At 27.1% G+C, this 26,698-nt stretch overlaps 3 protein-coding genes across 3 annotated transcripts in view; all 3 read right to left on the reverse strand.

Moving 5' to 3' along the window:
- The window catches only part of LOC107455240 (uncharacterized), a 59,740-nt gene extending 37,095 nt beyond the window's left edge, over window positions 1-22,645 (reverse strand). Inside the window, exon 1 of the mRNA XM_016072743.4 lies at window positions 21,630-22,645. Within this exon, the coding sequence (XP_015928229.1) occupies window positions 21,630-21,713 (84 nt within the window). The 5' untranslated portion in view covers window positions 21,714-22,645. The remainder of the gene's footprint in view (window positions 1-21,629) is intronic.
- Window positions 22,646-24,564: 1,919 nt separating this feature from the next.
- LOC139427012 (uncharacterized) lies at window positions 24,565-25,626 on the reverse strand. The gene has a single exon (XM_087154434.1). The coding sequence runs from the start codon at window positions 25,624-25,626 to the stop codon at window positions 24,565-24,567; it is 1,062 nt and encodes a 353-aa protein (XP_087010560.1).
- Window positions 25,627-25,871: 245 nt separating this feature from the next.
- Window positions 25,872-26,651, reverse strand: LOC147801221 (uncharacterized). The gene has a single exon (XM_087154435.1). The coding sequence runs from the start codon at window positions 26,649-26,651 to the stop codon at window positions 25,872-25,874; it is 780 nt and encodes a 259-aa protein (XP_087010561.1).
- Window positions 26,652-26,698: the final 47 nt, after the last annotated feature.

Below are 26,698 nucleotides of genomic sequence, written 5' to 3' on the forward strand. Positions count from 1 at the left end.
TTTTAAAGACAAACTTAAAACACTTTACTACTTTATAAAAAAAAATAATTTAGTATTATCTTTGTGACGATAATAAAATACTCGGAGAAAATTTCTAGAGATGTTAGCAGAAAATGATTAATTTTAAGAAATATTAAATTAAGAGAGAATTTTTAAATTTTGTAATGTAGCTTACTTTTAATGAACGTTCATGAAAGTTTTCTTCGTTGACATTTCAAAAGGAAAAGAATATGAGAAAACAATAAAAATGCATATACTTCACTTAAATAACTTTTTTTTAATCTTATCTTTTATCTTATAACACACCTTTCTTTTATTAATTCTGCATTGATTAATTAAGTCTTCATAATTTATAAATTTTTCAATGATGCGTAAATATTTTCTACATTATGCATAATTTCTTTACAAACTATTACTTGGCGAAGTCGTTCTCTTTTAGTTGTTTTTTATGATAAATACAAAGATAAAAATAATACTTATGTTTTAAATTGTGAATGGATAATACATTGAAGTACAATAAAGGGACATGTTTTAATTATTGTGTTACACTGAGAAAAAAAGCATGATTAGAACTACCAGAATATGGTAAAATTTAACGTGTTTCCAACTCTATGGGAACACAAAAAACCTTGGTAATTTTAAACAAAGTGTTATAGTAATGAATTCGGTACAATTACCAACAAAATATAGTTTTAAATTATGTGATAAAATTTGGTAAACGCAGTAAAATTTTGGTAATTTCCTCATGATACCCTAGAACACGGCATAAAATTCATTTTATCGGTTAAATTTACTTTTCAATTTTGTATTTTTTACTAAATGTGGCGCAATAAGAACTATAATTTTGAAATGGAGAATTTCTGGTTAACTGTTATAATATAAACGGAAAATTAGCAAATGAATGGTTTAAATACCATATATTTTTGTTTTATTCAACAGAATTATATTCTTTTTTAATCAGAAATGTCATTACCATACGGTACAGTAATTTTACCAGAATTGTTTTTCTCCGCGTAAGGTTAAGGAATAATTTTAAACTTTTCAGGTCGTGAAACTTGTCACGAAACGGTATTTCAAAATATGTTTATTCTTTATCAAAGTCCCGGTATAAATAGCTACTTTTGTAGCTAAATGCTATCAATGATCATGTAATGCAATACAAATGCCGATAAAATTGATTTTCTGATGAATTTACTTCATTAATCATAATGTCAAAACTATCAAAGTAAATATCTTAGAATTTAAGTATTGCATTCGTTTATTTGGTTTTCTTTTTGTTACAAATTTGTTTTACACATCATTTATCATGGAATCGATGTAACTTCGATGATTAATAAGACATTCTAGACATAGCAATTAAAATCACAATTGCTTGTTTAAATAATTATTCGTTAACTCTAGAAACTCAAAAAATACATATGCTCTAAATAAAATTTTGTTTTTTCTTTTCTTATTTTTGTTGTGAATATTTTAGTGATATTAGATTTAAGAATTAATTCTGATTATTCTTAATACTGAAGAATTACATAAATTATACAGCAAAAAACAATAAATTTATTTAAAGTCATAAGCAGAATTTTTTATTGAATTATTGCAGAATAAAAGTGAAAGGAGAAGGTGGGTCATTCTTAACGGTAATTTAAATTCTAATACTTTTTGAAAGAGAAAATATGTCCTGCAATAGTTTTTAAGAAAGTTTTGATTAATTAAAGTCTAAATCTCAGGAATTAATTCCAGAAAAAATATATTTTACGAAAATAAAATTTTCAGAACTCCCTCAAATTAATTATGATTCCTGTTATTTTAATTAAAAACTGTTCAGATATCACTAATTTTAATATATACCGAATTAAGGGTTAATAATCGTTATCTATTTATACACATTATCTGGTCTGTCAAATGTATCGATATAATAATCATTCTGCTTTAAAAATGCATTTTGCCAGTTTAGACTGTCGATCAAAGGAAACTTAATACTAGAAATACGTATTAAGAAAAAAAAATTTATGGAGCCCAATTTTAAAATTAAATTTCAGTAAATAAATAAATTTATAAAAAATATTGTAGATTTTAAAATATAAATTTTATTCATTTTTTTATTCTTTTCCGAGATCAAAAAAATTTTCTTGCCATTTGTAGCTACATTTCCCAAACGCGTGTGCATGAAATAAATCATAATTAAGCTTTTTATCTTCTATTTAGCTAAAGCGTAATTTTCTAAATCGTATTATGAACTAACAAAAAATTTTATAAATATATTTTTAAGAAACGAAAGAGCATTTTTTTGTATCAATGTTATAATTTTGAAATATACTCATAGAAAATAACTAATAATATAGTTCATAGTTATTGAAGCTTATTACTTATTGAAACTTACTGAAAGGAAAATGCTTTGTAGTTGTCTTACGGGTAGCAGAAGATCATACCAGTATTCTTAATCGCTACTATAGAGTTACATTAACCTTTATGAACCCATTGTCAAATATAGCATCATCTTTGACTCCAATAACGTAATTAATGCAACATAAATGCATCTGATGTTTCTTTTCGCTGTTACAAAATTCCGGGCAAAAATGATTAAATAGCAATTTATTTAATTGTTATTTTACCATATTCAACCAAAACAGTCAAATATGCGTAAAAAAAGATGATATTCAAACTGTTAAGTGTTAGAAAAAAACATTTATTGATTGTTTTAATCTAATATGGTTTAACAACCAGAATTCTATCCGCAGCAACTAGATCGACCTTTGAAGACTTTTTCTTCCGTGCGGCTGGGTACATACTGTAGCTGAGAAGGCTAATAGGTCAATCTCATGACCGAATCCCAGCGTTTGATACAAAAATATTTCTAACATTCCTTCAATATATGAAGAGTTTCTAGTATCCTGCACTCTGCAATTGGTGATCCTGGGCTATTAAAATACGAAACTATCAATCATGCATAAATGGCGCAGCAACCACAGAGCTCCAAAGAGGGTTTAAATTTTATGTTTACGGTTTAGAAACTAGGCTAGTTGTAAATGGTTAGAAAACAGTACAGTTTTGTATTCACGGTTTTTTTAACCACACCAGTTATAAGCGGTTTCAAAAACCGTGAAGTTAAAGAAAAGTTCCTAACCATAAACTTTATAATTAATCGGATGGATAGACTGCTGCCGATTATTTTACCGTAATTTCAAAATGAAAATTCTAACAGTGTACGTAAGTAAATAATGGCTCCTTTTTAAGAAATTCTATGGAAAACCTCGAAAAATCGGCTTATAGTTGAAACATACAATCAATACATAATACGGTGCAAATTAGCAGCAACTTTAATTAGACGTTAACTTGAACCAAGTTTCTTTTCAGTGTGAATCAAAACAACGAGCAATCAAGTTGAAGAAATACGATTCAAATTTGCATCATATCAATTTCAACAAATTTGCTTTCATCGATATTGCAGCTTCAAAATTTCAATTTCTATCAGAGTATATTGTCAATAAATTGTTAAAAAGTTTCAGGCCTTTATAAATTTGTGCTATCCAAATTATTTATTTTCCGCTCAATCCAAGCAAGGTTTAATACTTATCGTTGAGAAATAAATCATATTTTAGTTAATAAAATAAAATAAAAAATAATTTATTTCATAAAATAGCATAATTCTTAGCTAAAAATATCTTTAAAAAAACTGTGTTTTTAAATTCACGCAATTATTCATACATAAAATTCATTCAAAAATTTAAACTACCCATTATTAAATAGTAGAATATTCATAGAATTTCTCAGTGTTCTTCTACCTCAAAAGAAAGCAATATTTGAACGATAATTTTATTGAAATAAAGAAATCATTAATCTAATCTAATTCATAATATTAGATTATCAAAAGCTTTCTTTTTTTTTTTTTTTTTTTTGTTTAAGATATGGAAATACTCTACGGTTTAACAAAATATCGCAAAAGCTAAAACTTACGTAACTAAAATTGACATTTTAAATGCATTTCTCCTAGCAAGTGCACATTTATCTATTGCGTGACACTTTCCAATGCTGAAAAAAAAATATTAGAATACGTAGAAGTATAAACTTTTACACGTGCAAATGCAAATGATGTCTGAATAGCTAAAGAATTGAGATAAGAGCTTATGAATTTTATGATGGAATATTTAGCGATTTGACTATTAGAATTTTTTTCATAAAAAAATTTTTTAAGAACTGTATTATTGGATAAACTTATGATGTAATATGACTGAGTTGATTTTTCTTTTAAGTTTTTGAAATACAGAACAATTATTTTTATCTCACACTGGAAAAGGCCAAAATATGCATTTTGACTTTAATTTTGAGCAGATTGGACTTTATTTTTGACAAGGGGGACCAAAAGGAACTGAAGGAGAAAAAAATCAAGATATTCATTATTTAGCTGTGCTGAATATATCATTCCTGAAAAATCCTAGAAAAAAGTGAATTTTGATATAGGGGAGAGTCGGGTAGCCCCGTCCTCTTCAGGAGTATTGTTTATATTTCTGTATAATATTGAGTAATAATCAATATTTTTGCATGTTTCTATTGTTTTATCATCTAATTAAATAATGCAAAAAGAATAAACCAAAAAAAAAAAAAAAAGAATAGCTTAACTTAAAAAAATAGAAATTCAAAAAAACATGTTTTTCAGCTCTTTTCGAAATGTGTCGGGTAGCCCCACCCAGTTACAAAAATTATGTTTTTTGACTGTTTTTTCAGGTGTAAATGAAAATGACCAATGTATCGACAATAGATAAACCTCATTTATCATTTTTATCACAAAATTCAACCGACTTTTCTTAATTTCATGACTACTCTATTCAACATATTTTGAAAACTATTGTTTACCATGTTACCGGCTTCATAAATACTTGAAACTTTGAAAATAATCTTTTTTTAATATAACAATTAATGTCCGATGGCCCATTGACTTGAAAAAATATTCTATACATATGAAATTGACAGTGGGCGGGGGTACCCGACACTCCCCTAAATGATTTTTTTTCCGGAAAAAGTCAAATTACTCGATCTTACCCTACTGCGGGTACGCATATTAAATCTATGAAAAAATTAGAAATACTAGAATTTCAGTGAAAAAGTAGCAGACATTCCTATCTTAAATGACAGTTCAAAAAATTATGCATGTAATTTAATTGTAATGTAGTCATAGCCAAAATCAAGGGTGGGGGAGAGAAAAGGACGCAAATGTCCGGGATTGCTGCTGGGACTTACAAAAAAAATAGAGTTTATTAATTAGTTTTTTTTTTTTTTTTTTTTTTTTTTTAAAGAAAATTGCAGAGAATTTTTTTTTTTTTTTTTTTTTTTGGCTTCTATTTGAAAACCGCAATTTTGCATAAAGGACCTTCAAAAATTCTACAAAATACTAAAATAAGGCTTTTTGTGCATTGACGAAGGAGCCTATAATGAATTTTTCCTTGGGTCTGTGAAATCTTTGTTCTTCTTTTGCTGCACGGCAGCTTTCGTGGGTCGAGCATAGACCCTCATCAAGAGGTGGGGAGTAAAACCAGGTAGTACCCGCAGTCGCATTAATCGGAATAAGCAAAGACAATAAAAACCTCGACGTATGAAAATTTAAAGTTTTGATGAAACAATGGTTACGTACTTAACTAAGAGTTGCCAAAATTTTTTACACATTGCATTGGAACTTATTTTCATTCTCTTCCTTTTGTATTAACTAAATTATTAATGGCTTCTGCATGATAATTTAGAATTTTCAATACTTTTTTTTAATATTTCATCAAACTGCGCATAAATTTAATTATCAAGGATATTTGCTCATTCAGATTTGACCTCATTCCAGTTAATTGAGAGTGTACTTTGTTATTCTTTTCTAGATTTTATTCATTGCACGATGTATCCAGCGTTCGGTTTATAATGAAACCTTTTTCCTTTTTGTCGGATTCAAAAGTAGCTTTTGACGTTTAGAGAAAAATAGAATAAATTAGTTCAGTTGTATATTTATTAATTTAGTTGCAATCAACAAATATTTTATCAAACACGAACGTGTAACTACTTATAGTTTGAGAAAAAAAAAAGAACATTTTTCAACGCGTCCCTATTTTCCGAGGCCGTTTTAAAATTTAGAAGAAGTTTCCAGGGCAGATCTTTTTATTAATTTTCATATTTATTTTGTCATTTACAAATAGATAATCTTAACAAAATATTGTACCAAAATTTCTCCATAGTCATAAATGCATTAAATACATTTATGTACAAAACAAATAACAAATATTTAATCCAAATCAATAGATATATGAAATCAAAATTTTTTTTCTAATATTTCAGATGAACACTTAAAGCGAATTATTTGCTAGTTATAATTTTTTAATAGAAATAACTCGATGTTAATTTGTATAACCTAACAAAATTATCCATTTCTTTAAATTTTTAAATAATGATTGTTTGCTTTCTTATGCATAAACAACTTTTTAGAACGCATTTATTATTCTATTTCCTTAAATTTTAGAGTAACGATTTGTTAATTTTTTTTACTCAAAAACCGTTGATGAGTCATAAAAGAATAAAACATAAAAATAATAAAACATAGAGGAGTCATAAAACATACCAAATAGATGATCATTATTATTACAATAATTTAGTATATTGTGGAAATTATAACATATTAACACGAATTTTATTTTTAATAAATGATATATAAATATATACATATATTATTTCATGTTGTGAAATATTTCAGGAATATTATAGACTTTATTAGTTTATAAAATTTTAGCAGCAGATCGGGATTCCATGCTATCATTTCAAAAATAACTTCTTATTGACGTATTTGAATTTTTCTTGGATTCTGAGAAATACATAAACACAGCGATATTGAATTTGTTGTTATATATCGACAAATATTTGGTTATTGTTACCGTTGTCAACTGAAGTTTATTGATCAAAATTATGATAAAAACCAAAGGTGAACATGGTCTCCATTTTAAAAGTGAGAGATATTGACACCGGAATATATTGCTCTTTTAAATAAAATAAGAAACAAAGAGTACTTTCATTTTTAAATAATTTTAATAAAGCGAAATTGTTTTATTGTTTTTTTAAATTTAATTACAATACAAGCAAATCTAAAAAACAAAAAAATAGTAACTTTATTTTTAGCTTGATAATATTAAAAATTAAAGAACTATTATTTTTCCCGATATTCAATTATTCTTTTATCGTTTACGAACTTATGATTATTAAATGGTACACTGAGAAAAAAAGTACGATCAAATTTACCAGAATATAGCAAAATTTAGTGTTTTTTGCTCTATGGAAATACCAAAAAGCTCGCTAGTTTTTACTACTGCGCTATGGTACTGATTTTAGTGACGTTAATAATAAAATATAACTTTGCAATCTGCGATAAAATTTGGTAAATGAGGTAAAATTTGGTAATTTAATCATGATACCATAAAAATGGCATGAAAACTATTTCTTCATTTAAATTTACTTTTCAGTTGTTTATTGTTTACTAAATGTGTTGTAATAACAACTAGAATTTTGAAAATTAGAATTTCCGGTAAACTAATACTATAGGAACGGATAAATTACCAAATGAATGGTTTAAATAAAGTATATTGTGATTTTATTGACCAGAATTATGGTTTATTTTGCAAGAAATGACATTACCATACAGTAATGCACTTTTGCCAAAACATTTTTCTCTCAGTCGAAAGGCAAGTTCAAGAATCAAACTTGCTTATTTTGTTTCATTCATTTTTTTTATAATTTATTTACATAATAACTTTGTAGTAGAATTCAATTTTTACGGCATCCTTTCAATGATTAAAAAATTGGGTAATTTCATAATTTTTATCTGAAAATTATGCAATGCAGCAGAAGAAAATATTTTCTGATTTTTTTTTTAAAGTTATTTAACTCATAGTTTGTTTAATAATGGTATGCAACGTGCACTGGCAGTAAAGCAATACTATGCAAACACTTTCAGAGTCCTTAAATGTAAAAATAATAATAAACGGTTAAAAGTAAAAGACACCGAGCGTTAAATTAGGAAACACTGAGCTTCAAGAAAAATGATTATTAAAACAAAATGCATGAAATGTAAAACATTAAGCTTAAAAAGCTGGAATGCGCGAAACAAGCAGATGAAATTCCTGCAAATGTTTATTGAGTATTTAAAATGGTTATCGTGTATAAAATATATTCAAAAATATAAGAAAATGACAAAACATTTTGATTTTTTTTAATATATATGTTTAGTGTTCGTGATATATTGATCTATTCATTAGCGGACTGTTGCAAACATAAACATTTATTTACAAACTTACATAAAATTGAATAACATAAAATTGACAAGATCACATTGAGTGACAGGAAGATGCTAGAGTTGAATGGCAACTGCATATTAATGTTTTTTATGATGTGAGCGCAGCCTCGTGGCAATTCTTAACAATATATATTATGATTCAGTTTTCCCATAAAGAATTTAAAAAAACTTGAGATTATAGTTCCCATGACACAAGCACACGTTATAATCAACCTGATGAAATATAATGTAAATTGACCGACCAATTAGATTTAAAATGCATTTACTAGTTTGACAAAATAACTTTTGTACACATCTCGTTTGTCATCGTTATATACACACATTGGTTGAATGAATCCAATGCCCTTCATGATTATTTACATTACGCAATTATTTAACCTCTCCTAAATAATTTTTTTTTAAATTTAGTCATAGATTTATTGGAGAAACCGGAGAAGGCAAAAAAAAAAACATTTGTGTTGAGATTTATTGTAATGGCGATGGATGTTGATCTGTCCTAATGTTATGCGATATGACCACTATTTTTCGTCTTTTATTTCATATGACTTGCATAAAGCTTATTTAAACGAATACATATTATTTTACTAAATAATTTATTTAAAAAAATAACTAAAAATTGACATTTTTAATGAAACAAATCGAATAGAATTTTATTGTCCCTAATACAATGAGTATAAAACATTTTATAATCTGTTCTATATACGATGAGAATATGCGCAATAATAGCAGATCACCGAAAAAATTAACTAATATTTTAATTCATGAAACATTGATGATGCAAGTTGTCATGAGACGATGTTACTCCAAAATTATTTTTTTCCTCAGAGACGCATATTTTTTTTTAATATCCTCTATTTCCAAATGATCAAGATCATAAAAATATAAGCTTTCTGTACAGAAACTTTAAACTTGTCAAGAATTATCAGTAAAAAACCAGTACATGACTTTTCTGTGATTAGCATGTTTTTCAACCCTGCGGCACAATCCTAATATTTCCAAGACATGTTTTTTTATTATATTATTAATCATAAACTTTCATTAAACCGATTCCACAGCATGGTGCAGAAATCTAGCCTCTAACTAGAAATGGAGGACACAAAATTGCAGTTATTGAAAGAAATTTTCTCAAAAAGCATCCATGGTCAAAGAAAATGGTCTTAGATGTTTTAACTCAGAAATTTATAGAACTTTTAAAGAGCCCATCACAATCAAAAGTATAAAAATTAAAAAAAATGAATCGGGTTGTTCATATTGCCATCGATGAAAAAAATCTAGTAAAGAATATTTTTGTGTTAAAGCCCCTTCATCAATCATAAAAGAAGAAGGCCTAAACAACGATAGCTCAGTTCTGTTTTAGAGTGATTGGGGTAAAAAAATTAACTGTCCAGGCCAAAGAATAAGTTATCTTAGTTAAATCTTCAACCTTCACTCGACCTGGGCTATCATGCCAAATATGACGGTGATTAATCTTAAAATTTGATTTCAAAAATTTTAGACTCATTACCTTTTTGCAGTTCACTTTAAGTTTATTAAAAGTTAAAATTTTCACATTCTACAAACATTATAAAAGGACAACATTGGTTTCATATTAACCCATTTATCTTCCCTTTTATTAGAATTTTTGTATTTTATGTTAATCCCTATCATTTGTGTTCAAAGCAATATTCTTTTAACTAAATCTGATTTTATTGATAATGTCTTGTTTAAATTCTTATGCAACAACATTACAGTGATCACTAGATGAAAAACTACTATCAATTATTTTATTTTAAACAATCTATTATAAAGTTATGAAAAAAATAATTTTTCTTATATTTTTACGAATGGACTTAATGGTTTAAAATTTTTGCTCTATAGTTTTGTAAATAATCATTTCTTTAAATATTTTTATTCATAAATGAAACCGTTACCTCGTCTCTCATTTCTATTTTCTCTCCAACAGAATTTCTGACTTAGAACAAATTAAAATTCACAAATGTTCTTAAACATAAATGCATCCGAATTCCTATTATATTTATTAATTAGACGTTCCTTAAGTATTTAAAAATTATAGAAACATTTTCTTAGTATATACCGGAGCTACAAATTAATATGTTTTTTGGGTAACTAGTCAACAGGCTCAAATTGAAGTCTATATGAAAAAGCTAAAATTCCTCTCTTTTTTTTATTTCAAAGAACATCAAATGTCTTAATGTGATAGCTATGTACATGAACAGCCATAATGAAATACAGAGCTTTTTAACACATTTTATTTAACTCACCGTCGTGTCTCTTTCTGCGGAATTAACAGTGAAATCAAAATTTCAACCACTAGAACTATCTTGAGTGCTCAAATTTTAATCAGAGATCTGTGTCGGATTACGATGCAAGTTCCAATCATTGCCTGGTAACTTGGAGTAAAATTTATAGCCATTTTATCGTCAGATATATTTTGATATATATCTGATTTCCAATTAGCTAAGGAGTTCAAATTTCAATTAAAGTTCTGTTCCGGATGACAATAGAAACTTCAATCGTTTTCTGATTACTACAAGCATAAATTATCTCCACTTTTTCTGGAAACAGAATTTATTACCAATCAAAAATTTAACCATTTTATGGCAGTAGATAGTTTTTCCTAATAAAATTTCCGATTATATATGTTATGACCTGTTCTATTTTGAGCAATTTGACGCCAAATTCAAATACAATAATCAAAAGACTTCCAAAGTTACAGCAAAAATACTAAAACCCAATGATTGAAAATAGAAAATAAAATACCAATTTTCTAAATGAGAATCGTCTGCAAATTCAAGTATTTCATTTAAAGTTATTTATTCAAAGTTTTGTCATTAAATCTTTTCTTCTCAAATAAATTTTTTTCACTTCGCGGGCAAAATTACTCGATTTCTAATTAACCTATGAATTTAAAACTTGCTGACTGGTTCAAATATAGAAAGTTGCTTTTATTTTTACTAGCACTTGATTATTGGTAAATATTTTGAGTTTTTTTAAATAAAAACTAACTTTTTAAGAAAAAAAAGATACTATGACATTTTGTATGCACTTATCGTGCATGCAAAATGTCATAGTATCTTTTTTTTCTTCAACTATTAGTTCTAAAGAAAATTTAATTATAAAAATTCTTTGCATTATTACACAAAAGTGTTGATACTTAAATTATACCTTTGTTTATTTTAAATTCCAGTAAAAAATTCAGAATCCTAAGTTAAATTTTAGATAAATCAAAGAAAGTCATAATAAAACGTACATTGACGCTTCTTCAGTTAAATGAAGTCACATATACCCCTTAACAAACTAACTGACACAAAAATTAAATTTAAAGAAATATAAAATAAAATTGCGTTTAAAAATTAAGTTAAGCAAATTAAAAAGGAAAAAATAATTTCATTTTTTTGATGTGCCCCTCTTTAATTTTTTTAGGTATAACAGAAATAAAATTATTTATTATTTTTAAGTCTACTTAAAACACGGTGCTTTTTTTAAAAAAATACATATATTATCATTAATTATATATATAAAAGTTTCTAACAATAAAAAATTATATTTTTTAATAAAACTACTTTCTCAGCAAAAATTGAAACGCAATAAAATGTATTAGACTAAAGCATGCAGTAGTGCTCAAAGAAGTTAATAATATATTTCCCACACAAATCTAAACAAAGATTATAAAATTAGTTTTAAAACACAGGCCATCTGCCACCCTTCGGCATAAGTCAACAACTTATAGGAAATTCGAATGTGTGAAAAGGCGGAAAAATTTTAGCGACATGTTGAGTTCACGTGGCAGCTGGTTGGGGGACCATCAGATAATTATTCCACCTAACATGGTCACGCAAAAGAGATTCTGATCACGCTTGCTTATGAATTCCATCGTACAAAATCTGAGACAGAAGTTCAAAATCGTGGCATCTGTCACGGGATTTACGGTATTGATAATTTCTAGGGATTATAAGTATTACTTATCCAGTTACTCTATAAAAAAATATATAATGAAAAGAGGAGAAATCCATCGTTATTTAAAACACGTAAATTTTATTTCACTATTATAAACAACGTTACTACGTTCACTATTATAAATAACGTTATTTTTTTCTTTTTTACACATATATGCTTTAAATATATATATTATATTTGGCTTGTAATTGCAAACCTCTGGGATATTTTTTCTGCATCCTAAATTTATTTTATCATAATAATTTTATAAACGAAATATTTTGCGGAACTAGAACATAAAAATTTTTTATTATTGCTTGGAGTTATATTTTATAAATCATCATAAAAATAAAATTTTCCCCTTTATAATATTACGTGACAACCACTAAAAATAAAGATAACAAATTAAAACCATAAAAAATGACTATTTCCAAACAGCTCCAGATTATTGAACAAATCAAAAAGGCCTAGAACATGTGCTCCCTAAATTCATGGAGCCCCGCACCCCACTATTTCCTAAACATTTACACTAACTATTGCAGCCATGTATATAATTTGTGTAAATTAATAAAACTACATCAATGAAAATATGTCAAATAAAAGGAAAAACTTGATAGATAGAAAAAACTATATTATTATTATTTGCTTTATACTTCGTATCATGAATTGATTTTATACTTTGATGAATTGACTCATGTTTCTTGTTATCGTTTATTTTTTATTCATAATCCATTTCATCAATTATTTTTAACATTTTATGCTCAATCAATCTATCAAAGTTTTACACTTTTATAATACATTATTATTTACAAATGACAGATATTTAACGAGAAATATATATATATATATATATATATATATATATATATATATATATATATATATATATATATATATATATATATATATATATATATATATATATATATATATATATATATATATATATATATATATATATATATATATATATATATATATATATATATTATATCTTAATAAATTGAGTTTTTTCAGAAAGTTTACGGCTGTTGACTCATAATGTTAAAATTTTGAATAACTTATAAATAATTTATCAACTGTTATTTATTGTCCCTAATGTGTCTTCTTTTGTTTAACGAAAAGTTTCAAATTTAAATTTGAAAACAATTCAAAACATCCCTTATTAATTTAATCGTTTGCCAGCTAAAATGCATTCAAATGTTTTTTCTTTATTTTGTTTCACAACGAATGTTTAAAATTAAAAATTAGAAGACGATTTAAAAAAAAAAAAACATTTCTCGTTTAATTATTTAATGAATAAAAAAGGTCTTCTTAAATAGTTGAATTCATTTTGGCTTCAATTTATATTTGTTCGCTGTACAAAATTTAAATCTAATTTCAAAATATTTCTTATATATATGATAGCAAAATATATGATAGAGGAATTTTTATATGCTACTTTAACATTAAGAGATAACATCCATTAAAACCAAACAACTAGAAAAGAACATAAAAATCTTTTTTCGAGAAAATGGTTAAGATTTTTATGCATTTTTTTAATTATTTTTTCCTCACCTTTAAATATTATTTTCTAAAAACAAGGCATGTCAACACACTTTTTAGGTACAAAAAATTATGTTTTATAAAATCATGTGAAATTTAAAAATTTAATATATTTCTTGAAGAAAACCTGAATGCTGAATTTTCCTAATTTAAACTTATGTGGAAAATAGCCTTTCAAATTTAGTTTATCATAAATTCAAGATAAACTAAATTATAATGTACCGTCATGTGGGGCTACTTTGTGCAAGATTTCGCAGTTTTTGAACTTTGGCATGTAAAAAAAACTATGTTAATTCAAACTTTAGTAAAATTTATCAATATTATATTCATAACTGGACTCAGACGAGTGAATTTGATCAATATTGGCATTATTTGCATGTAATATTTACAAATAATAAGTCAAAACATACCTTGCACAAAGTAGCCCCCAAGTGGGGCTACTTTGTGCAGCGATAGGAATTCAGTTTAATAATCATGTTTTTAGTAAAATATTGATATAAGATTGTTAAAGTTAATTGTTGACATTTTTAATAACAAAAACATCAAGATATGTAAAGATATTAGTTTAAAAATAATTTTCAGAGTTAAAAAAAAAAATTTTATAAAGAATTTCTTCTTAAAAAGAATGTTTATTTCAAAACATTTGAGTTTAAACAAAAGGAAACCATATACATTTTTGAGCATTGAAATAGATGAAATTTCAAAAATAATTATTATTACATATTCATTAACATTTATAATATTGATAAATTTGAACATAACATGCTTGAATGAACATGACAGAATTTGCTCTTCAGTTTCTGTCAAAATCACCTGATGTCTTATAAAATATATTTTTATGTGTTAAATCGTTTGATTAATTCATTGAAAAATATTTGTAGAAGAAAAATAATAGTTTACCAGCACGTTTCACGTGTTTCGTGTGAATTTTATCAGAGATAGTATTTCTGTGGATTTTGTACTTCCGAGAAGCTTCTGCTATCGACATACCACCAGCAACTGCTTGCAAACATTGTTGCAGCTTTTCTAAAGTGTAATCAAGGTAGTTTCTCGTTCCAGGTATTTTTTTTTTTATAACGTCTGAGCATTTTCTTGTCGAAAAAAAAACGAATGAAACTTCGCACAAAGTAGCCCCACAGTGCATTTTTTTTTTTCATTTTCCGTTTATTCGTTATTAATTTTCAAAATTTTTTAACACTAACATGATATAATTGTTTATTAATATATAAATAAAAAATTTTGCACTTACGACAATTGTTTTATCAACGTCTTTGCATTTCACAGCTAAAGTTTCCACGCACACTTTTCGACGTCCGACGTTCTCGGAAAGTTGTTGACATTGGATAAACAAAACACACTCTGAGATTATTTTAAAATTCGAAAAAATGTTTGCAGTAATAGAGGAGACTTTTATCTTCAAATTCCACACATTTTTAACGTGAAAAAAATATAATACTGAATAGCAGCACTTGAAAAGTGCCAAATTCGAATTTGCACAAAGTAGCCCCCGCTGCACAAAGTAGCCCCACATGATGGTAGTTAAAATTTATTTTTACAAAGTTTACTTTTATATCGGGTAATTACAAAAGTTTTGAGTCTGATATGAAACATAATGAAAAAAGTATTTATTCCTCAATTAATAAATCATTTTCTATTATTTTCTGTATTTCTCTCACAGCGTTTCAGACAATTTTTATTCCACATCAAATCGACACTCATAACAACACTTCATTTATTTTCTATGCAATCCAGATCAAGCACAAACTTTTGATATTACCTAATGTTTACTTGATTTTGTTTCAATAAATAAAATATGTAACTTCCTGACAGAAACTTTGCTAAAACAACATCGGAGCATTTTTATTGCAAACTATAAAGATTTACCGTGTCCTTTAAAACGATGCTTGTAAATTATTGTAAATCATTTCAAAATTATTATCGTCAAATTTTCACATTTTCAGATATTTCATAATGTGTATTACTGAAAATAATTCACTCAATAAATTATTCTAATATTTCATACCCCCTGAAGATTTTTCTTATTCTTAATAATTATATATTAATAATAATTTTTGTATGTTCATCAAGTAAGACAGATTTTTCCCGAATTTTGTAATGTTCTCTATCAGGTGTTTCCAAAGAATTCTCCAAACAGCTGTATTTTTTCCAAATTTATTTGCTTTTAAATTAATAACAGCAAAAAAAAATCGTTCATATGGTATAATACACGTCATAAATTCGCCTTAATGTTCCGTAATGTGAAGGGATAGTTACTAACATAGTCTACTTTGTTTCTGGTATGCTCTATAATATTGATTTTAGTCTCATAGAAACAAAACTGTCATTGTGTTATATGACAAAGCAATCGGTAAATCACTCATGTAGAACACGTAAATTAATGCAATAAAGCGTCGTTGTTGCTTAAATCTGCTTTTTTTTATCTTTATATATTTTTGACATATTTCCGTAATTTTTTTAGAGAACTCGAAAATTAAAATTACATTTGCATTAACTTTCTAATACTAATTGTGAAAGAAAGCATTTAAATAAAATACATACTTTTAAGCGATTCACTTAACATTTAATTTAAATAAGATACAATGAAAACAAATAAAGAAGAAATTACTATCATTATTAAATTCTAATTTTTTTATCCAGTTAAATTTTAATTTTTTTATCCAGTTAAATTTTAATTTTTTTCTTTTATTGAAAAGCAGAGATGGGAAGTTTGCAGTATATCTTATAGTGCAAGAAGAAAACATTCTGGTTTATAAATACAGAATATACGATATTTAAACCATTCATTTGACAACTTTTCATTCATATGGTAACGGCTTACCGAAAACTCTGGTTTTCAAAATTATTATTATTCTCATTTAGAAAAAATACAAAACTGAAAAATTAATGTAACCGTATAAATGATTTTTATGCTATCACGATAACTGTCATGATGGAAAGTATTGGGTACTTTTATCTAAAGTATCATGATAAAAGTACCAATTTTTACCACATTTACCAAATTTTATCCTACATTATGAAACACTATTTCATTGTTAATTTTACCAAAATCATTAGCAAAGCGTTTTAATAAAAATTACTGAGATTTTTAGCGTTCTCATAGAGCCAGAAACTCGGCAAATTTTAACATATTCTGCAGTTTTGAAAATTTTTTTTATTATGAATATAATCATTTGTTTTACAATATAGATAAAAACAAAATAAAAACCAAAAAACATTAGTAACTGATTTCACTAACTATTTTACCTACTCTACTTTTAAGTTTGATTGTAAGAGATTTAAATTTCAAAGGAACTGTAAAAAAAAAAAAAAAAAAAAAAAAAAAAAACATACATGAAAAACATTAAAAAAAATATAAGGAATTTATTCCAAGTGAATAATATAATATTTAAAATTTTAAACTGTATGAATTCCAGTGAAAACATTTCACTATTTATCCTTATAGTGAACCGTTACAATGTTTTATAAGAGATGAAAGAATAACGCCAATACGCAGTTTCAAATTGTAACAAACCGGAATATTCTTCAATAAAACTTTAAAAAACATAACATAATGAATACTCATTGGTATTTAAGAAGATAAAATTTATTCTAATAATTATTTTTTTTTATTAATTTCAAAACTAATTTAAATGTGGTGCGATATATAAACATAGTCTATAAAGTTTCATTAAAATAAACAAAACACACATAAATGATAATTAATATTAGTAGTATTCAAGATTGCGATTTTTATAATTCTCATTTTTATTATAAATATGTATAACCAAAACAGTATGATATAATTACAAATTCCAAAAGAACAAAGTATATTCGCTTTAAAAAAAAATTTTCAATATTAGGTAAACATGTCTACACTAACATTATATACAAAAATGTGAAACAAATAAAAATATAAAAAAATAGAAAAATATGAAAAACTTATATGGCATATTGTTGTGAAACATATCAAAAACTAAAGCAATAACTAAATGTTTATTTTTATCAAATATAAAAGAATGAAAAATTATAATATTATTTACTTACTCTTTGAGTTGGAAAGTATCTTACCTATTTTCAAAGTAATTTTACCTCCGATGAAAGTCTTAAATATTTTTTATAAAAAATAACTTACCATAACAAAAGTTATTTGTAACTAAGTGTTTCTGAATACAAATAAATTACTTATATGCATTATTAAGTGAAAAAAAAAATAACCTCACAGTACACTGATAATAAATTACATATGAATTAAAACATCTGATAGAATAAGTTATTAAAATCAGAATGTTTTGGGTTAAACAAGAACATTTTCAGATTTTAAATATTCTGAAAAGCACTAACTCTAGAATATTTAAAATGAACTAAATACAAAAAGAACAACTTACTTATGGCTATTTGATTGAGAGAGATATCTTGATAAGTTATTTGGATTTTACTGAGAATACTTTTTACGCATATTTTTAAGACACATTTGTATATTACAAAATATATATTTGTTTGATTTTCAAAGTTTTTCATTTTTAACTTCCTCAGTTTTAACTATTTGAAATATTGAACAAAACACTTTGCTTCATAAAATAAGATATATGAATATGTTTCAGAGTAAATATAATAAACTTTGCTTTCCACAAACAAAATTTGTTATAAAACAATCAAAAAGTTTTAACAATATATTTTTGTTGACTTTTATTAAAAAAAATTTAATCACTTTTAACAGCATTGCAAATTAACGAATATTTATTGTTAAAACATATATTATTTAATTTCATAAGAAAAATTAAATAAATTCAAGCACCATATGTTTTGTAAAATACATATTAATTTCATGTAAAATTAGTTTAAGTGAAATTTATCATTTAAAATAATCGATTTTTCATTAATGTATTATTTTCAAATATATTTTAGTATTAAGATATAAAAGCAAATCATATAAGTAAAAAGAACTTAGCTATATATTTTCTAAAAGCAGTTTTAATTGTTTAAATTTTAATGTCTAAAAGTATAATGAATTTTACTTAGTATAGTTGCTCTATATACTTCAATATGCATCCAGTATGGTGACAAAATCGTTAAGATAGTTTTTAATCATTTCATGATTTTAAAAAAATTTGCCAAATTGAATCGGAGTCACACTATGTGTAACCTATTTAATTATATACCTACTTTATTATAACCTATTTTATTATATACATATTTATACCAAATCCTATACAAAGTACTGAATCAACTAGCCAGCTTTAGATCATTATGGAATTAAAAACTGCCGTAATCGGAAAGTCGGAGCCATTATTAACTGAGAAGAAAAATATAGTCAAATCTATCAGAATATTGTAAAATTTACCGTGTTTCTGGCGCTATGAGAACGCCAAAAGCTCGGTAATTTTTACCGAAGCGCTTTGGTAATGATTTCGGTAAAATTAACAGTAGAATATGTTTTTGTAATATGTATTAAAATTTAGTAAATGAGATAAAATTTGGTAGTTTAATCATAATACCTCAGAGCACGCCATAAAAATCATTTATTTGGTTAAATTTACTCTTCATTTTTACTAAATGTGTGATATTAAGAACTATAATTTTGAAAAACCAGAATAACCATACATTTTGGTTTTATCAAAAATGTTTTTCATTTTTTTTCACCAGAAATGTCATTAACATACAGTACGTCAATTTTTCTGGAATTTTTTCTTCGTGTGTAATTATCCTAGACAATGTTAAAAACTTTTCTAAATTCGATTTGTTTCGCTGAACTTTTCATCTGTATTTTCGTAGTTAGATACTTCTTAAGCCATTTTAATAAAATTTCACTTTTCGTTAAATTATTGCTATACTGAAAACTGACCTTATAACATTACGAAACGGGGCTTTTTTTTAAAAAAAAATGGCTTAAATATTAAAGGTATAATGGTGGTTTTTCTATTATAATATAGGGTAAGATAACATACATATTTTAATCACATAAGAATTATATGCGAAATAATTTCTACTTAAAATTAATCAGTAACTTTTGAGCAACTTAATTGCAGCAAAATAATTTGTTAAACAAAATGTGTATTAATATGTCTTCTTTTAAATAATAAAAAAGTCGTTAAACTACATTTTTTATAGGAAACAATTCAAAATTTAGCACTTTTTTTTCTTAATATTCGGTTTTAATTCTTTGTTGTAGAAGCAGATTACACATATCACGATGAAAACTAGATTTTTTTTAAATGATAATTTTGTAGCATGTGTAAAGTTTTAAAACTAATGATAATTTATTTCTTTTAGAAAAATTGAATGTACCGTTTTCCTATTATGCTATTCCAGAAGAATAATTGAACTATTGCTTATCGTTTTCTTTTAAAAAATGTAAATTACCATAAACTATTAAGAAAGAGCATTCTAAAGTTGTAGGCAAAATTTACAAACGCATTTTAAGGGAATTTAACAAATTAACAATTGGTTTAAAATACTATGAATATATGTACTAAAAAATCTAAACTTAAAAACCTTTAAACCCTGATTTTCTTATTACGGTATTAATTAACAATGATTTTTGCAAAATAACAAACTTTAAGCATTTATTTTTAGATAAATAATTACGTAACAAATAATAATTCTATTATTAAATAAATAATACGAAAAAAAATTTCCTTAAAGGGGAAATTTCACATAATATTTGTAAATAATTTAAAATGTAAAAGCTTATCCTAAAATATTTTGAAAATAATACACGATTGTTAAATTTGTTCATATTTTAATCATAAAAAATTACTTACAACAATTACATACAACTTACAACAAAATATCGATTTATTTACATTTTTTATGGTTTTCCATGGATTAAAAACACTAATTAAATATGCAAATAATCATAATAAATAAATCATGCAAATTTTCTTTTTTAAAACTATTTCTATGTCTTCAAACAGCTCTCTATCAATTAGTAAATGAAATTTTAGATTGAACAAACAATCAAAATTTAAAGTCAAAATATTTTTTATAATGCTACAATTTATCTATCACGTTATGATAAATTTACGATAAATAATCTTTAAAAATAAAAAAGGGTTTGTTTGGTAGACTCAAGAAATTAAGTCCTTTTTATGACATGGCGAGAAGCGCTCATTTACTTAGCGTCTTTGTTTGTCAACAAATCTCTCCATGCAAGGCATCTTAAGAGAGTAATTTTTAATAAATATTTTAAGGAAAGTTTTTATAAAAATTGTAATTTTTTTAAATGCACTTAATGGAGGTTTTGATTTGCGAGCCAGTTGACTTTATGAAGAAAGTAAACACAGATTTATAAAATAAAAAAAAATCCAAACATTTAAAAGATAATTGAAAAAAAAATGTAAAAGAAAACACTTACTACTTAATTAAGCAAAATATGATTCAAAAAAAAAAAAAAAGAAATAGTGATAAAAATATAATTATACATTATAACGATGAAAACTGCATTCTATAATATTTTATTTCTATTTTAGTAGTAAGGTACTTAAAATTTCCTTTTTTTTTTTTTTTTTTTTCAAAAAAAAAAAAAAAAACATCTCCAACAAAAAATTGCCGGCATGATTTTCCTTTTTAATTTTATTTAAGTAAAACCTTGTTATGTCTATAACAGTAATAAAAATGTTTTGCAATATATAAAGATACACGTCTTACAGAAAAAATTTTTGCAAACTGTACGACAAATTCTGATTTTTTCTCATTTTCCTAAGGTTAAAAAAACATTTTACAACACACATTATAGAGTAACCAAATTTTAAAATATAACTTAAAATTATCCACACAAAAAAAAAAATTGTGTTAAAATTTTTTAAGAAAGAAAATAAAGAGTATAAAATATTTAACATACTTCTGCTCTCCTATTAAGGGGATTACTAAGGACAGCCAATACACTGGCTACAACGAGCACGAACTCCGTCAGCCAGGGGATCATAGCTGACCTGGCCGATCACGAAATCATGTTTTACATGAGTAAGTAACTAATACTAGACCGCTTAGCTTTTTAATATGAACTACAGAATTCAGTGTGGGGAACGCTAAGCAGTTGCCATGACAACGAATAATGGCCGTTGTTTGGTGACGTCACAACCGATTTGTGTCACTTGCAGTTAGATGACACGCCAGGACGAGCACGTGATTTACGGGACTGGGACAAACAGTGCACGACTATTTCACAACCTTGACCTTTGGCCCCTAAGGTAGGAAAAGCCCATGGAATCAAGAGTTGAATTGTTTGTAACCAAAAAAATTTTTTCCGTATGCCAACAAAAAACGAGTGAAAAGTTCCATTGATATGTGATGACACTACTTAATGATTATTCAAGCGTCTTTTTCATCGGCGTTGAATCGAGTGATGGTCAATCACGGGTACAAATCTTAAAGGGGAATAGAACTGTTAAAGTACACATTTCTAAAATTTAAAATTCAAATTATTGCTGAGTACATTCGGGGTCATAAAAAACTCTTCAAACAATTCGGGAAGCACTATTGTTACATGAGCAAAGATAATTTCAGATTTTCCTTCTTTCTTTATGACGCTTATTTTATACTAATCTTATTCTATACTAATCTAATTTTACAGTCTCAATATATTTTTATTTTACTTTTCATTTTACTCCTTTTTATTTACATTTATTTATTTGTTTCTTTTTTTAGAGTTTAAAGATTAACGATACGTTATCGCAAGTTGGAAAAATCATGTCTGAGTTGCTTGATGCTGAGTTATAATTAGATGGTTTATAATTAACTTAGTGCCATTTTTTGTATTTCAACGAGCATAATCAAAAATTTAACACATACTTACCTATAACTTACTTAATACTTAACTTACTTATAAATCTTCCTCATGAAAATATCAAATCAGTTATTTAAAATCCATATTAACAAGAAAAATTACTAAACGCATTATATATTTCTAACTAGAAACATATACACAGAAAAAAAGAGTTTCTCAAAATTGAGCAAAAAAAGTGTTAAAGTAACTCCAAAATAAATAATAATCAAATTTCAAAACCGTGTATTCATTTTTAAGCAAAATGCATGTTGAGAAGAAAATGTGTATAAGAGAGATGTTCGTTGGCAGCCGCTGGTTGCGAAGCAATAACCTCCGCGTTTCTAGTAGAATGATCTAACCACTTAAGTTACGAAAGACACAAAAACGTACTTTCTCTGAATAAACATACTTTATTTTCGATGGATTCGGATTTTTGATCCCTAAAATATGGGAGGTAGTCGCAATCGGGAAAATATGGTCCCCATAGTTTGGTCAGAAGGGCTGTCCAAAATTTGGACCCCTTAATGCTAATTTTTGCGTATTTCGCCATATCTCGAGAACTTTTCTTTTTAAGCGAATTTAAAAAAATTTTGCACACAACTATAAAATTCGTTTATCCAAAGATAATTCACTGACAAATATAACTTTTAGTAAATATTTATTATTTTTTACTATTTTATTTAATAAAATCCGAAAAAATTTTGAACTGTAGGGTATACAATTTGTTACAAAATTATAAAGAATGTAATTTAAATAGGCAAAATACAAAATATTAATGAAATCGCTTGAATAGTTCCTGAGAAATCAAATATTAAATAATCCCTATTTTAAAAATTAAATTTTATCAAGAATTATTCGACCGATTTCGCTCAAATTTTGTATTCTGTCATGTAAAATTAAACCCTTTAAAACGATGTAAAAAATTTTGCACCTTACAATTCAAAAATTTTTCGATTATTATTAAGTAAATTAATACAAAATAATAAATATTTAATGGAAAATAAATGAAAATTGTAAAATAATTTTAAAAAATAATAAATATTTATTTTGCATGAAATTATCTTTGAATAAACGAATTTTAGAGCTGTGTGCAAAAAAATTTCTATCCGCTTCAAAAATTCTCGAGATACGAAGAAATACGCAAAAAATAAAATTAACACGAAAGCTTTGGACAGCTCTCTTGACCAAAGTATGGGGACTATAGTTTGGGGGACAGAAATCCTAGTCCCTCGAAAAAATAGTATCTTTATTCAGATAAAGTACGTTTTGTGCTTAAATATAGTCTGCAGTAACTAATTAACATATTTCGAGGTGATTGAGTCCTAGAACGTGAAAATCCGATCATTAGGTGTGCGGAGGGGTGGCGTAAAAATGAAAAGAAGCGTTTGTATAAAAGGAGTTTATTTGCGTTTCCCTTTCGGGTGTAGAGCGTAGACTGTAATGGCGTACAAACATAGACTGCTTGCCAAGATGGCGTATTTACAGTGTGCCAAGTGGAGATGCTCCGTCGCCAAGAGCGTAGCTTACAAATACGGAACATCCCGCCCGGCGTTGAAATATGCATATGTTTCAATAAGGAAAAATATATATATTAAGTTACATCACTATTCTTACAAATGAAAGTAAAAGAAATAAAACAACTAAATAATCATTCAATTAGTAAATGAATACAATCAGTGTAATAATTAAACAGATACAAATGAACATTTCAATTCAACTCAAAATTATCTACAATAGGCAAAATGCAACTTTTTGAAATTGGCCTTCGAAAATTTCCTTTCGCTGTGCGAATATCTGCAACTCTAACGTTGCCATCTGAACCTGAAATTACTCTAATGATTCGACCTAAAGGCCACTGATAGGTTGGAAGTTGGATGTCCTTCACAAGAACTAGCATGCCAGGACATAAATTTTGCTTTTTGAGCAGCCATTTTGAGCGTTGTTGCAAATGGCTCAAATAACTGTTTTGCCAATGTCTCCAAATAGTTTGAACTAATTTTCGAACCCTTTGTCATCTATTTAGAAGATTGTCTCTTTTGTCGATGAAGTTAGGTTCTGGTATCGAATTTATAGGTTTTCCTATAAGGAAATGAGCCGGTGTTATAACTTGAAATTCGTCAGTATCAGTTGGTAGAGGAGTGAGAGGTCGCGAATTGAGGATACCCTCTATTTGAGTGATTACTGTTAAAAACTGTTCAAGCGTTAGTCTTGCGGAGCCTACCACTCTCTTGAAATGGTATTTAAAAGATTTCACTCCTGCCTCCCAAAGACCGCCAAAGTTGGGAGCCCTAGGAGGCAAAAATGTCCATCTGATGCCTTCGGAGGAAAGCATATTCGAAACGTCTTCGCTGCTTAACATTAGTTTGTATAAGCGTTTAAGTTCTGCGGAAGCTCCTGTAAAATTAGTCGCGTTGTCGCTAAAAATCATGGAGCTTCTGCCACGACGCGCAAAAAATCTTTTTAAGGTTGCGATTAGAGCTTCGGACGTTAAATCCGAGACATCTATGTGTACAGCTTTGGTCGCCATACATATAAATAAAGCAACATATATTTTTTGAAGAGTACCCTTTCTCTGACCCTTGTATTTAATTTCGAACGGTCCACATAAATCAATTCCTGCATTTAAGAATACTGAACTGGGTGTAACTCTTTCTGCAGGAAGGTCCCCCATAATTTGATTTGCGACAACTGGATTGTTTCTGAAGCATTCGACACACTCGTGAACGACCTTGCGTGCTGCATTTCTGCCACCAATGGGCCTATATTTTAAACGTACAGTATTTAGAAGGGCTTGAGGGCCTACATGGAAATCTCGTTTATGATAGTACTGAAATATGAACTCAACTATTTTATTTCCTGCCGGAAGAATGACTGGATGTTTCTGATTAAACTTTAAATTAGAATGCGCAAGTCTGCCACCTACCCTAATTAGTCCATCGGATGGATCTATGAAAGGATTAAGAAATTTTAGCTTACTGGTAGAGGGAACTGGCGATCGTTTTTCTAAAGCAGAGATCTCAGAAGAAAAATACTTTACCTGCACAATTTTTAAGAGTACATTTTCCGCGTTCATGTATTCCTCCTGTGCGAGGAATCCTTTTACCCTTTCAGGAAATTTGCAGTTATGGGCAAACCTAAAAATAAATGCTAGAATTCTGATTAATTTTTGAAAATCATTAGTGATAACTAGAAAATCATCTAAAAATTTAGAGTCATTATTTGAAGTCAAAGTTATTTTGGAAACTGGCTTCAACTCATCAATATAAAGTTTGTCGGTTGAGCCACTAGAAATTTGCTCACTCTGAAGATCAGGTAAGTTTAATTTCGAAAAGTCTGGTCCTTTAAACCACAGTTCACTGGCTGCCAGGGCCTTAACATCAGTCCTAGGGAAATCAAGTCTGCGGGGTTAAGCTCTGATGCAATATGTTTCCATTGGAAATCTTTGGATAGTTGCTGAATTTGAGACACTCGGTTGCTTACAAATGTTTTGAGCAAATTAGAAGGAGAGTTTATCCATGCTAAGGCTATTGTTGAATCTGAATATAATATAACTGAGTCTATGTTGAGTCTAATTGCAGCTATGACCTTCTGTGTCAGTTTTGAGAGGAGTAGACAGGAGCAAAGTTCAAGTCTAGGGATTGTCATGGATTTAGTTGGTGCAACCCGTGATTTACTACAAAGAAGTTGGGTAGTTACTTCATTGGAGTTAGTAACACTTTGTATGTAAATCATTGCTCCATAAGCCTTTGAAGATGCGTCTGCAAATCCGTGTAACACTACGAACCTTGCACTAACTTCCAAGAAACATCTGGGAACATGAATGGATTCGATATCTGGTAGAGTTTTGATGAAGTTTCCCCATTGTTTGGACACATCTGGAGGTAGTGTTTCGTTCCAGTCCAATTGAAGCAACCACAATTGCTGCATAAATATTTTAGCTTTGTCAATGACAGGTCCTAGGAGTCCTAGTGGGTCATAGATGCGAGCTATTTGTGAAAGTACATCTCTTTTGGTGTAGTTGCAATCTGTGCTGGTGGTAACCTTATACGTAAATGAATCAGTTAAACTGTTCCAAAACATTCCTAAAGTTTTGACCATTATCTTATCAGAATTTCGGTCAAGCGAAAATTCCTTAAGTTCAGTTG

This window comes from Parasteatoda tepidariorum, chromosome 11, assembly GCF_982258835.1.
Source record: "Parasteatoda tepidariorum strain Cologne lab strain chromosome 11, Ptep-v5.0, whole genome shotgun sequence".
Lineage (NCBI taxonomy): Eukaryota > Metazoa > Arthropoda > Arachnida > Araneae > Theridiidae > Parasteatoda > Parasteatoda tepidariorum.